Here is a 15,364-nt window from a genome sequence, read left to right as displayed (position 1 = left end):
TATGACACCGCAGCACATACATATATATACAACATATATGACACCGCAGCACATACATATATATACAACATATATGACACCGCAGCACATACATATATATACAACATATATGACACCGCAGCACATACATATATATACAACATATATGACACCGCAGCACATACATATATATACAACATATATGACACCGCAGCACATACATATATGACATCTCCCTTTTTGAACTTTTGTTTTTCTTTCCTTGTAAACGTTACAAAATCACACTGTATATGTGTTGTCTGTCTAATTATAAATAATGCAGACGAGGCGTGTTGGCTGAGTTCTTGACGTTTACTTTCACAGCGTGCTCATAACCTCATTCTTAGCTGCCAGGTGGGACATGCAACAACAATTTTCGGGGCTACCGTGCATGCCCGTCACTCCCGTTGCATGCTGGGTAGTGTAGTTGTTATTTTCCCTAGCTCATAACATCTTTCCCCCTATAAAAAAATAATATTAACTCAATAAAGTGTATTTCTTTTTTTAGCTTTAACTTTTCATTTTTTAGCATTGTAACCACATTTGCAAACAACTTTTCTCTTCATAGAATTTTCTTTCAATAAAGAAATAAAGTGCAAAAATGTCAAAGCATCATTGATTGATTGATTGAGACTTTTATTAGTAGGTTGCACAGTGAAGTACATATTCCGTACAATTGACCACTAAATGGTAACACCCCAATAAGTTTTTCAACTTGTTTAAATCGGGGTCCACTTAAATTGATTCATGATACAGATATATACTATCAGATATATATACTATCATCATAATACAGTCATCACACAAGATAATCACATTGAATTATTTACATTATTTACAATCCAGGGTGTGGAGGAGGGGGGGGGGGGGGGGGTTAGGTTTGGTTGTTATCATCAGTCATCAACAATTGAGAACAGAGAAATGGATATTGGAACAGTGTAGGTCTGACTTTAACGTGGTTAGTGGAGCTCCCCCTGGTGTTGTGGTTATGGCGGTCATTTACGTTAAGGAAGTAGTTTGACATGTACTTTGGTATCAGGGAGGTGTAGCGGATTTTATAGACTAGGTTCAGTGCAAGTTGTTTTACTCTGTCCTCCACCCTGAGCCAGCCCACTTTGGAGAAGTGGGTAGGAGTGAGGTGGGATCTGGGGTGGAGGTCTAGAAGTAATCTGACTAGCTTGTTCTGGGATGTTTGGAGTTTAGATTTGAGGGTTTTGGAGGTGCTAGGGTACAAACAGTTATGTCAAATAGCAGCAGAAATGCACTTTTTGGAGAGCTGTATTATTTACAGTTTTTATTTAACACTATATTATTATTTATACACCTATAGTGATATACAGCTTGTTTTTGTGTTACTGTATATATTTGTTTTTCTGAAAAATCCCACTTAATATACTTTGGGTAACAACAGTCAATATTTATTTTTTTTTTAAATTTTTTTAGGGGGGTAACAGTCAATATTTATTTATTTTATTTTATTTTTTTCTTATATAATAAAGTGAGCTTTTGTTAAACCAAATATTGTGTGTTTTTTTCCATATACAACAACCTATCTGGACTCCATAAGAGAACCGATAAGGAATCGGTTCGATAAGAGGATTCGATAATAGGCTCGAACTCGATCATTTCTTATCAAACATCATCACTATAAGTCAATACTATCAATTAGCATGTTAGGTGTACATTTTGTAAAAACAGGAATGCTTATTTGTGTTTGTTGCACAGGGACGTATTAGTGTGACGCACTATATTGAGTGTTGACAGCTATCGATGTGCATGTGTGTTATATAAAATAAAAGACTTGGTGATTAGTAACATTTTTCACTTTGAGTGGATTAATATTGGCGTGTGGATAACTGGATCACTAGTAAAAGGTTGATAAAGTGCGGGGGTAAAGCGCGCTCCCTTCGAACTGACACTATTATTAGAGACTAGGAGGAAAACTTTTTGTTTTACAAACTTTATTGTTCTTTGTGATTATTCCAAGCTGATTATCATCTACCCCTGTTTTTACGCGTAGCAGCGGCACGTCAACTGAATGTGTCAAAATGACGATAGTCAGTTGGATTAAAAAAAGAATTACAGATAGCCGTATCATTTGTCCAGAATCTTAACGGTCTTCCTGGACCGACCCAATTAGGATCCGCTAGCAAAAAATACCCAGACTAAGTACACATCCCCACTTTTGTATGCTTTTGTTGGTGTCATTTTCCATGCGTGTTCATGCCAACTGCTTGTGCAATAATAGCAGTATTTCAATTTACCGTATTTTTTGGATTATAAATCGCTCCAGAGTATAAATCGCACCGGCTGAAAATGCATAATAAAGAAGGGAAAACACATATATAAGTCGCACTGGAGTATAAGTCGGGGGAAATGTATTTGATAAAATCCAACAGCAAGATGTCTAAAGAATAGTGAACAACAGGCTGAATAAGTGTACGTTATATGAGGCATAAATAACGTGCCTGGTATGTTAACGTAACATATTATGGTAAGAGTCATTCAAATAACTATAACATATAGAACATGCTATACGTTTACCAAACAATCTGTCACTCCTAATCGCTAAATCCCATGAAATCTTATACGTCTAGTCTCTTACGTCAACGAGATCAATAATATTTGATATTTTACGCTAATGTGTTAATCATTTCACACATAAGTCGCTGCAGAGTATAAATCGCAACCCCGGCCAAACTATGAAAAAAATTGCAATTTATAATCTGAAAAATATGGTACTAGGAAAAGGGAGATGTATATTTTCTAACTTCAGCACACTTTTATGAGCAAAAATGTTGCACTTCTCTATAACTACGAGGGTGACGTTCTTCATCTGTCCTGAGCTACATCCTACTCTTTTATATGGGTCTCCATTGGATGTGATTTGTATTATATCTGACCCCCAAAAAAAGGACAAGCGGTAGAAAATGGAAGGATGGATGTTTGTGTCTGATGTTGGTGCTGTCTAACTGAACTTGTACCAGCAACCTGCAGATGGCTACAATCTGCCACATTTACAAATTCATTCATGTGCATTGTCCCGTTTAACAAAGATATAGCAAATGGTGACTTCCTGTCAGGAGTTGTGTTATACATGTTTATTGGGACAGGCCAAAGTCAAGTTGGAGAAAATGCACTCATTCATCAATGATTTCATGTTATTCCCCCGGACCAGTGGTTGGGGACCACTGAGCATTTATTGTACAAATGTGTCCCACTCATATAGCAAGCTTAGTTCTCTTCCCCCAGCACCAAGACAAGAACCTGCCAGGCCCCGGCCATGAATTAATTCATGTAACCATAGCAACAATCCAGTCACCACCCGTCAAGTAAAATCCCTAACCCAATTCTGCACTGTCACCCCCGCTGACAGCATCTGACATGACGCTCGCCTAGCGCACGCGTGTGTGTGTTTGTAGCAATGTGTGTGTGCGTGTGTTTGTAGCAGTGTGTGTGCGTGTGTGTGTATAAGCGAGCTGAGGGGGCGGGGAGAGAAGGGGGCAGATTCTCTGTACCATCCTAGCTTATCCCACTGGGCTTATCCCAGATCAGCAGGTGACCCACCACAGATAACTATTGGAGTGGGACACACAGTGCCGAATGTGTGTTTGAACTCCTGCTGGGTGGTTTTAACCCCGCTGTCCTTTGACACACACACACACACACACACACACACACACACACACACACACACACACACACACACACACACACACACACACACACACACACACACACACACACACACACACACACACACACACACACACACACACACACTAGACACAGGTGCATCTGTTACAAAGCAATTTTACGCAAGTGTTAGTGGCTCATATGAGGTCACCAAGTTTGTGGCGCCGGAGTATCTGCACACTACAGTGGCACAAAAAAAAATAGTTGCAGTGTTTGTTTAGTGTGTGTGTGTGTGTGTGTGTTACCTTGATGCAGAACTGGAAGTCTGCGGGGGCGTTGTGCAGTTTTCTGCCGGTGATAACTGTGAAGATGTTGCTGTCGTCCAAATCGGACAAAAGCTGCAGGTGTCGTGGCTCCTGTAAGTCAGAAATATAAAGCGCATCTTACATTATTCTGTAGACATAGTTTCTTATACATTCACTGGCCACAACATTAGGTACACCTGTACTGAACTCATGCATGGGAGCTTTGTCAAAAGAAAAAAATATATCAATGCTCATTGTTTTATGTTTTCAGGATAGGTTTGACCATCCCACAATGGGGAAATTAAAAGGCCAAAGTAAAAACACATGAAAACAAAGAACATAAAAGACATTAAAAGAGCACAGAGCTGATGTACCAGCTGCCCCTTCAGCGTAATCATATTTACATACAGCTACAAAGTAAAACAAGCAATAATGAATTACATACTGCACACGAATGATGATCGCACCATTCATAGGCAAGAAAACAAAAACACCATGTTCAACAATATCTTTACTGCACAACATCAGACATTTACAATATTTTGCCACGAAATGTGTGACTCATGACTAAAGAAATAGACCGAAACAAAAGGATGTGATACCCAAAATATTAGAAGCACCTTGCAGAATAATTCAATGCAGTTCTACACCACAGCCACTGTTTAGCAGGTTGTGCGTGGCTGTAGGCAACCACCATGTATCCCCTCAAGACACGCTCTACATTTCAATATGCAAGTGGATGAAAACACAACAAAAGAATGTGTAGTTTATAGTATTCATGGTTTCATCAACCCTTTTACTCATTTGACATAGTTAATATATATACACATATCTAGGGGTGCACAAAAAAAACGATTAACATCCGAATCGCGATTCTTATTTTACCCAATTCTAAATGGGTTAATAATTTTGAAAAATTTATTGAAATGTTATTCAAATGTATAAAACAATTTTTTGTAATAATCAATTAAATTTTTTTTTTGATATACGTCTATTCAGCAATTCCATTTTACAAGTTTATAACTGCTGGATGACTTAAGGCAGTGGTCCCCAACCACCGGGCCGCAGCCCGGTACCGGTCTGTGGATCGATTGGTACCGGGCCGCATAAAAAAAAAAAAGAAAAAACTATTTTTCTTTTATTTTTTTTATTAAATCAACATAAAAAACACAAGATACACTTACAATTAGTGCACCAACCCCAAAAACCTCCCTCCCCCATTCACACTCATTCACACAAAAGGGTTGTTTCTTTCTGTTATTAATATTTCTGGTTCCTACATTATATATCAATATATATCAATACAGTCTGCAGGGATACAGTCCGTAAGCACACATGATTGTATTTTTTAATGACAAAAAAAAATACAAGCGTTGGCCAGTCCACAGTTACAAAAAGATTGGGGACCACTGACTTAAGGGACTGTTTCAAACCAACCAAATTGATTTGTTATGGTGTCTACAGGCATTTAAATTTTATTTTTTTATTTATTTTTTTTAAATGGTGTTTAAAAAAAAAAAAAAAAAAGGAGTTACATTAATAATATCTAATATGATAATAACCAATGATGTCCAAAGTGTGGCCTGGGGGCCAATTTCAGCTCACGACAGATTGTAAAATTAAAATATTCATTTTTGATGAGATATGTAAGTAGTTCTATTTGGTAAAAGTAGAAGGAAAAGTCAAACAAAAATACAAATAGATGGAGTAGACATTGACAGGGTGAAAAATCAACATTTGGGAGGCAATAATATATAAGAAAATGAACTGGAAGTCTCATGTAAAAATATGCAACATAAGGGGGCAAGAAATATTTACATTATGAATAAAGTAAAATATGTTCTGGACCAAAAATCACTTCATATTGTCTAGTTATTGTGTAGAAATATGGTTAACAACTACAAAAGTACACCTCATTCACTAATTGTGTTACAAAAAAGGTCAGTTAGAATAATAAATAATGTTGGATATAGAGAACAAACATTTTGTTTAATAAAATAAAATATTGAAATCCAACGATTTAGTGCATTTGCAAACATGTACAACGATGTAGCAAACTATTACCTGTTACCCAAGAATGTACAACAATTCTTAACAAAAGAGAAGTCTAATCTTAGAGGAAAATCTAACTTAAAACATTTGTATGCACGTACAACACTTAAAAGCTTAAGCATATCAGTATGTGGAATTAAATGGATTAAGCAAAGAAATCAAACAAATATGATTCAGTTTGAGGGACTGTTCAAACTACAAGTGCTCACAAAGTACACAGAAGAACACTAATGATGAACATCTTCAACCTTTTTTTTTCTAATGAGATAATGATTGTTTAAAGTTAAAGTCCCAACGATAGTCACACACACACACACACACACACACACACGCACACGCGCACACACGCACACACGCACACACACACACACTAGGTGTGGTGAAATCATCCTCTGCATTTGACCCATCCCCTTGTTCACCCCCTGGGAGGTGAGGGGAGCAGTGGGCAGCAGCGGTGGCCGCTCCCAGGAATCATTTGGTGATTCCAAGCCTTGATGCTGAATGCCAAGCAGGGAGGTAATGGCTCCCATTTATATAGTCTTTGGTATGACTCGGCCGGGGTTTCAACTCACAACCTACCCATCTCAGGGCAGACACTCTAACCACTAGGCCACTGAGTAGGTACATTTATGTATTTAATATTTGTTTTCTTATGTATTTATTCACTGTACTGCTACAGAGTATAAAAATGCTGTGATATGAAAAGGAGTACATTACATTGTATCATATGCATGTTGGAAATAAACTGAAACTGAACTGAACAGTAACTGGTTTTTAAATCAGATGAATCACAATTTGTATTAGTTGGATTAGCCACACTAAATCATACGTATTGCTAGTTGTATTGTGTGAATCATTTCAGTTAACTTAAAAAAAAGAAAAGAATATATTTGGACACAAATGCATTTTGTGTTAGAATAGATTAGATGTGCATTCAAAATATATTGTGTGATTAATCCCTGTTTATACATGATTAATGTCATTTTTTTTTAGATTAATCAGATGAGTTAACTTGTTATTTTCGACGGCGCTTGTTATTGCATATTTACACTCATTTTCTTTGTCACCTACATAACAAAGCTAACGTGGATGTTTTGTTCAGCTAGTTTAGCATTAATTGATGTAGATTGCTTTGCTTTCAGCGTCTTTAATGTACAAAAGCGATCAAACAACATCACAACAGCAAATAGGTTCTGTTGTCCATATAGGCCAGAAAAGATGCGCTGAATTTTTCACATGACAAAACACATATTGCAGCAAATGAGTGTCTCCATGGGCACAGCAACGCCTCATATAAATAGGGCGCCCTGCACTCTGTATCGATTGGAACCCCAGTCTTAGTAAATCACCTGCAGCACGCCCACTATTTCCTATTCAACAGGTGTTATTTTGGATCGTAGTAGATCAGCTACTATGCTCGGGGTGTCCAAACTTTTTCCACTGAGGGCCCCCACACAATGAAAATTGAAAGCATTTGGGGGCCATTTTGATATTATTCATTTTCAAAACTTATACAATATATATATTGTATCTCTTCAATTTTGGTGAATGTTAAAGGTCCAGGTGCCCCAAAAGGGTCTCAGTCATCAAAGTATTAAAAATAAGTCATTTTAATATTTTCTTTTACTTTCAACGCTTAAATGTCTAAAGATCAACTTCAGATCTATCAGTTGACATAACATTTAACCTTTTTTATGCCCTTTTCGTCTAAGAAAACCTCACTTTTTATGGCCAAAACACAAACTATTATATATTTCACCCCAAAAATGTTCAAAGTGGAATATTTGATGTGAAGTAATTTGGAGCCCTAATTAGGTAAATAATTCATGATTTAGGTTTTGTTTCATTATTGTTTTTTGAGCAATGAGTTTAAAAATAAAAAATAGACTAAAGGTTTTGGGGATTCAAAGGGGCCCCACTCAGAAGTGTAAATAGAAGTCATTAAATCTAGATGAATTTGACTTTAAACACTTAGATCTCTAGATCAACTTCAGTTATATACGTCATTTATAAGTTTTTATTATTCAGAATGCAGCTGAGATAGGCTCCAGCACCCCCGAGAGGGACAAGCGGCAGAAAATGGATGGATGGATTTATGTTTATGCCAAAGAAAATCGTGTTTTATTTATATGGCAAACACACAACAAATGCAATATATTTCAAAATGAAATATTTATGTGGAGTAATTGGAGTCTTGAATAGGTCAATAATGTATACCAAAATTGCTTGTAATTAGTATTTTTTGAGCAATGAAAATAAAGTGCCAATTTCAATATTGCAACAAATTCTTGTTACATTTCCCCTCTTTACTCTTTTATTGCACTTTGGACAGCACTGCCCTATGCATGATTCAAGTTGACAGTATTAGCTTCTGTAATGGTGCAGCTAGTTTACCTTGGATGTTCCTTTAGTGGAGAAGTAGAGGCCGGAGCGGCGTAAGAACATGTAGAGCTTCTTCCAGGACTTGCGTCCGGGTTCTTTTGCGTACAGGTAGCCTTGAATCTCTGGACAGCTGCTGGAGTTCAGGAAGTTCTGGAAAGAAAACATCAATGAAGTTTGCTTTCATTTTCTGTATTGCTCAAAGTGCAGTAGTAGTGGGCGACTGTAATTATGCATATTTTTAGGGTTGTGTTTTCCCTCCTTTCAAGGGCAGCTGGTGTCGGATTGGAGGTTTTCAGATTAAAGGAAGGGTTAGATAACCATTGACTTGCACGTGCAACATCCCTCCTCACCTGTAAGAGCTGCGATTGAGGGATCGTGCCATCAGACTCCTGACACCAAGCCACCATCTGCTCTGGAAAGAAGTTCTGCATGGAAAAACACAAGAGAGGTGGTGACAATGAGCGGTGAAGAGAAAGAGAGAAACCACTTAGTGTATGCACAAGCTGCTAAGGGTGATGCTTCTCTATGTAGAATACTTTGCACAAGGACTCAGAGACGAGTGGTTTGGGCGATAAAGAGAGAGAGGCAGGCACTGTAGATGCAGTATGATCTCACCCGCTGATGTAATCCCCTTTAGCCAGCAGCACCACTCTTAGTGTGATTGACAGGCTGCGGCCAGCCTTTTACTGTGCTCATTACCCACAGAGCTGAGGTCACCTGCTGGCTCTGACAAACACCTAAATCACCACGCCAATAACGTCACCTCACCTATGCTTAGTCCACATCAGCAAAAGATACCACGCCAAGATGGACATGTCCGCTGTGTCACTTTGAGGTTGCGTGTCCTTAAAAGGACCAGGAACTCTCTGCTCGTTATGTTTTGGCTCGCCATTGGACGTCGCCTCACACATAAAAGACCAAAATAGCCTCCACTAAGATGCAAATTGTAAGTAGCTTATACCACAATGAAGCAAAAGTCATGTGTAGGATGTACATTATACTGCTACTCACAAAGTACCAAGGTAAGGGTACTATTCTACCTTTAAAAAATACCACTACATATTTTTACCATTCGTGAGTCAACGTACACACAGAGCACTTGCAAGTGAAAACAGTGCGGAGTAACAGGCATGTGAGCACACTGAGGGGAAAAAAGAGGAACATTTCTATCAGCAAGAAGTGCTGACACGAAAGATCAAGACTACATTTCCTGCAATTGACACTTTATTTTACCTTTAGATTTATTTTCATCTCCCAGCCTCTTTTAGCTTTCTTTTTGACACACACGTGTGCCATGTCATAATAATAATAATACCTGGGATTTATATAGCGCTTTTCTAAGTACCCAAAGTCGCTTTACATGTTTTTCTGAACCCATCAATCATTCACACCTGGTGGTGGTAAGCTACTTTTGTAGCCACAGCTGCCCTGGGGTAGACTGACGGAAGCGTGGCTGCAATTTGCACCTACGGCCCCTCCGACCACCACCTATCATTCATCATTCATTTCACCGGTGTGAGCGGCACCGGGGGCAAGGGTGAAGTGTCCTGCCCAAGGACACAACGGCAGCGATTTTTAGATGGTAAGAGGCGGGGAGCGAACCTGCAACCCTCAGGTTTCTGGCACGGTTGCTCTACCCTACTACGCCACGCTGCCCCAAATGTCATGCACCACACAATTTTACTAACATTATTATCATTGAAAGTGTCATGCAAAGAACTCAGACAGTAGTCTATCCTGTAGCCACGCCCCCTCAGGTAATCTACTTCCTGTCTTGTGATCTCTGTTTACATCAAAAAAGTACCTTCTTGCTGGCTGCTCAACAAATCTCTAGAACTAAGCAGACATCCATCAACGTTGTGGCTTAGACAACTAAGCTAGCTAGATGAGGCTAACTAGCGAGCTTGTTTCTGTGCTCCTGATCGTCTCCTTGCGGTGAGTACCTGAGGTCTGCGTTCAATTCATCTTGTTTAGACTGTATTTTTGGGATATTTCATTAAACACGGAAGTGATATTTTGACGCAAAAATTAATGTTTAAAAACGCAGATTTCAGTGTTTTCACATGCCTGGGAAAGAAGGGGGAAAATGGACGTATTGTGGCTTTAAATCTAAGAATAAAGGTGGAGCTATAAACACTGCAAGCGATGCTTTAAAACATAGCTAACTAGTAGCGGCTAACGTCAGTGTTTTAGCTATTTCTACATCACTAATCCTCACCTGCACGGTGACTAACTATGTTTCTTACAAGTAAACCGCTAACAGCAAGCTAGCACTACTGCTTGTAAACAAATGGGTGGACCTATACAAATATCGACTGTAACGATACCAAGTAAATGAGCCATAGAATAGGCGATACTACAATGATTTTAAAAAATTAATATTATGTTTATAAAGTCAGTAAATAATGTCCCTGGACACATGAGGACTTTGAATATGACCCATGTATGATCCTGCAACTACTTGGTATCGGATCGATACCTAAATGTGTGGTATCATCCAAAACTAATGTAAAGTACCTAATCAACAGAAGAACAAGTGATTATTACATTTGAACAGAAATGTAGATAGAACATGTTACAACAGAAAATAAGCAGTTATTAACTGTAAATGAACAAGTATATTAATAATAAATTTTTACAGTTTGTCCCTCATAATGTGTATAAATGACACAATATGTTACTGCATACGTCAGCAGACTAATTAGGATCTTTCTTTGTTTACTTACTACTAAAAGACAAGTTGTCTAGTATGTTCACTATTTTATTTAAGGACAAGATTGACCTTTAATTTCAATAAGAAATGAATGTTTAATGCCAGTGTGACCTTTTTTGCCGTATCAGAATATGATGAAGTGTCACTTGGCATCACTGTAACCACGGTGGGAGACGAGTTGTTTCCTTTAATGTTGGTAAACTTACAATAGAATAGAAAGTACTAGAAAGCACCACAGTTCGCTAACAATAAACAATAAACACTTAGGTATTTTTTACAATGTTATGCAGCGGTATAGTTAGAACAATTTGGTAGACAAATTGTACTATTTATAGTCACATATAGATAAAAACAGTGTTCATGTATGAGGTCTAGGGCTGCCAATTATGGCCAAAGTAATAACTAAGATTATTGTTATCAATATTGAAATCATGATTACTGATTGTTAGGTAAAGCAGTGTCGGGGTGTGAACGTAGTACCATCATGTCATTTGTAATGTCTAATAAAAAGACTATAGATAAACATTATCCATATATCTAAAGACAAATTAGTTTTTTGTATTCTTTAATAATATCAACTTGTCAGTTTTTTGTCATTACACAATGCCTGTATCCCTATTTTTATATAGGGAGGTTTTTTTTCTTATTTATTTAAGTTATGTACATTTATATGTACATGTAGATGATGTATCAGCACAGATCCATTAAGAGTTGGAGCATAAATATGTCATATAGGAATTAACTATACACAATAAAACTAACAAAATGCTGTGTCACATGAATGATTTTTTGAAGTAATACCTTTGTGACATGAAAAAAACACAAGTAATGTAAAAAAACATGGCGTTTACTTTTTGATATCAATATTAAACATAGAGCAGTTTGGCTAATGAAGATGAAGTCTAATAAACAAGCTTTGTTCTTCAACAACGCCTCCCTAGTGTTTCAGTACAACAGTTTGGCCAACAAAAAAAAATATTGAATCGAATACACAATCTTCACAGCCAGCGTTGAGTTGGATGAGATGACAAAACATTTAGCTAGTACTGATGTTATTTGAACACTGATACAGTTAAATAAAGGCGGAGTAGTAAACAAAGTAAATACTTTATAAACAAGTTGTGACAACGTTCACGACACATTGCCTGCTGCAAAACATCAAATAGTTTTCCATACACTTTTAGCGTGGGGACAATATTGACCACACCTGCCTCCATCTAAAACACAGCAGTGTCTCTTAAACGCACGGCGGGAAGTGAGGGAAAATGAGGTTAAACCAAGCGCTTGGCTCTGTTTACTCCAAGGGGAAATCTCCTGAGCAAAGTCTGTGTAGTTAGTCCGCCATGATTATCAAGCCAAACGACTCTAATACACATGCGCCTGACTTCCTGTTGCCTAAAATGCATTAATAAATTAAGTTTTTTTCGGTAATTAAAAAATTAGACGGTATTATTAACCGTCTGGAATTTTATCGCAAATTATCATTTGACTGTTTATTGTTACATCCCTCGTCAATTAACAAGTAAAAAGTCAAGGGCGGTCACGGCATGTTCTTGCCGCAAATGTTGGTACATTTTTGAGGGCATGAAGGCAAAAGACAAGGGCGGTCGCGGCAGTTGCCGTGGTTAAATTCCAGCCCTGCATTATTTCTTGACATTTTGTTTCATTGCCAAAGGGAGCCCGGGCGGAGGCATGACAGAGCCACATTTGGCTCCAGAACCCCAGGTTGCAGAACCCTGGTATAGGGACAATACAACTTGTAACAACTTCAAATCTTTCAGGTTACAACCTTAAAAGCATGAACTTTCCAAGCAAATACTGAAAAGAAAATGAAACTTCCATCACATTCGATACACTAGTGTTTATTTATTATCATCAGGGTATTGTTGAATGTGCTTTAAAAGTACTTACATTGACATAGTCTAACCAAATATTTCATAAATATAAGAAATAGACACAATTTTCCTTCTTGGCGGAACAAAAAATATTTTTTCTGGCTTAGAAATTTTTGGTTGATTAGTATATATTTGTGCCAAACTGTGGTATTCGGGTACGCTGGCACCATCTAGTGGTACGCCAAAGAATCACTTGATTGAAGTAGTTTTTCATTTTCCTATATTCAAACAGTGCTATTGTTCAAACCGTGTAATATTACAGTGGCCAACAATATCAAATATATTTGTTTAAAAAAAAAAAAAATATCTGCCTTGTTTTTAATGAATACTTAGGCCCATTACGCTACTGTATTTTAATGTTGGTCATTATGGTGGTACTCTGAGAGCCAAGTTTTTTCTGAGGTGGTACTTGGTGAAAAAAAATGGAGAACTACCGCTCTATGCAATTTTTGCACAAATTTGAATGCCTTTGAATACACATGAAAAATGATCCAACGGTAGTAGTTTAGGACTGGCAGTAGCATGGACACCCTACTCACTGCACCTTGCAGTTTTAAAATGAAAACATGAATAAATAATTATATTATTGTATTCATGCTAGCATTTAACTGCCCGTTGCCAGGTAGTAATTAGTGTGCCAGTTGTCAGCCAGCGATTAGCGCATCAGTTGTCAGCCAGCTATGAGCGCACCAGTTGGCGATTAGCGCACTAGTTGTCAGCTATAAGCCCTCTAGTATTCAGCATATAGCGCGCCAGTTGTTAGCTAGCATTTAGCCCACTAGTTGCCATCTAGCTATTAGCTTTAACATCTTATTACCCCGAGAGGGACAAGCAGCAGTAGCAAATGGATGGATGGAATATTGCACATAACAAGTCACGTGACTGAATACAACCTGTACTGTAGATCTATCACTTCAATATCTTAGTTGCTCAGCCATTAATAAGATGATGTTGTTAGTTAATAGGGAAATAGTGCAATACAATGTTGCTTGGATCTACAGTACACACCTTCTCCTCAATACAATGTTACTTACAGTACACACCTTCTCCTCAATACAATGTTGCTTGGATCTACAGTACACACCTTCTCCTCAATACAATGTTGCTTGGATCTACAGTACACACCTTCTCCTCAATACAATGTTGCTTGGATCTATAGTACACACCTTCTCCTCAATACAATGTTACTTGGATCTATAGTACACACCTTCTCCTCAATACAATATTACTTACAGTACACACCTTCTCCTCAATACAATGTTGCTTGGATCTATAGTACACACCTTCTCCTCAATACAATGTTACTTACAGTACACACCTTCTCCTCAATACAATGTTGCTTGGATCTATAGTACACACCTTCTCCTCAATACAATGTTACTTGGATCTATAGTACACACCTTCTCCTCAATACAATATTACTTACAGTACACACCTTCTCCTCAATACAATGTTACTTGGATCTATAGTACACACCTTCTCCTCAATACAATATTACTTACAGTACACACCTTCTCCTCAATACAATGTTGCTTGGATCTATAGTACACACCTTCTCCTCAATACAATGTTACTTACAGTACACACCTTCTCCTCAATACAATGTTGCTTGGATCTACAGTACACACCTTCTCCTCAATACAATGTTGCTTGGATCTATAGTACACACCTTCTCCTCAATACAATGTTACTTGGATCTATAGTACACACCTTCTCCTCAATACAATATTACTTACAGTACACACCTTCTCCTCAATACAATGTTGCTTGGATCTATAGTACACACCTTCTCCTCAATACAATGTTACTTACAGTACACACCTTCTCCTCAATACAATGTTGCTTGGATCTACAGTACACACCTTCTCCTCAATACAATGTTACTTACAGTACACACCTTCTCCTCAATACAATGTTGCTTGGATCTACAGTACACACCTTCTCCTCAATACAATGTTGCTTGGATCTATAGTACACACCTTCTCCTCAATACAATGTTACTTGGATCTACAGTACACACCTTCTCCTCAATACAATGTTACTTGGATCTATAGTACACACCTTCTCCTCAATACAATATTACTTACAGTACACACCTTCTCCTCAATACAATGTTGCTTGGATCTATAGTACACACCTTCTCCTCAATACAATGTTACTTACAGTACACACCTTCTCCTCAATACAATGTTGCTTGGATCTACAGTACACACCTTCTCCTCAATACAATGTTGCTTGGATCTACAGTACACACCTTCTCCTCAATACAATGTTACTTACAGTACACACCTTCTCCTCAATACAATGTTGCTTGGATCTACAGTACACACCTTCTCCTCAATACAATGTTGCTTGGATCTACA

The 15,364-nt window shown here is 37.8% G+C and overlaps 1 protein-coding gene across 8 annotated transcripts in view; it reads right to left on the bottom strand.

Moving 5' to 3' along the window:
* LOC133636311 (growth factor receptor-bound protein 10-like) overlaps window positions 1–15,364 on the bottom strand; it is a 148,773-nt gene that overhangs the window by 51,271 nt on the left and 82,138 nt on the right. For all 8 annotated transcript variants that reach the window (XM_062030189.1, XM_062030184.1, XM_062030185.1 and 5 more), the window contains 3 exons: window positions 8,744–8,818; window positions 8,406–8,543; window positions 3,960–4,070 (listed from right to left, as the gene is read on the bottom strand). In XM_062030189.1, coding sequence (XP_061886173.1) covers window positions 3,960–4,070; window positions 8,406–8,543; window positions 8,744–8,818 — 324 coding nt within the window. The remainder of the gene's footprint in view (window positions 1–3,959; window positions 4,071–8,405; window positions 8,544–8,743; window positions 8,819–15,364) is intronic.

This window comes from Entelurus aequoreus, linkage group LG20 (assembly GCF_033978785.1).
Source record: "Entelurus aequoreus isolate RoL-2023_Sb linkage group LG20, RoL_Eaeq_v1.1, whole genome shotgun sequence".
Lineage (NCBI taxonomy): Eukaryota > Metazoa > Chordata > Actinopteri > Syngnathiformes > Syngnathidae > Entelurus > Entelurus aequoreus.
The sequence above is the reverse complement of the archived record's forward strand: the minus strand, read 5'-3'. Positions and strand labels throughout refer to the sequence as shown.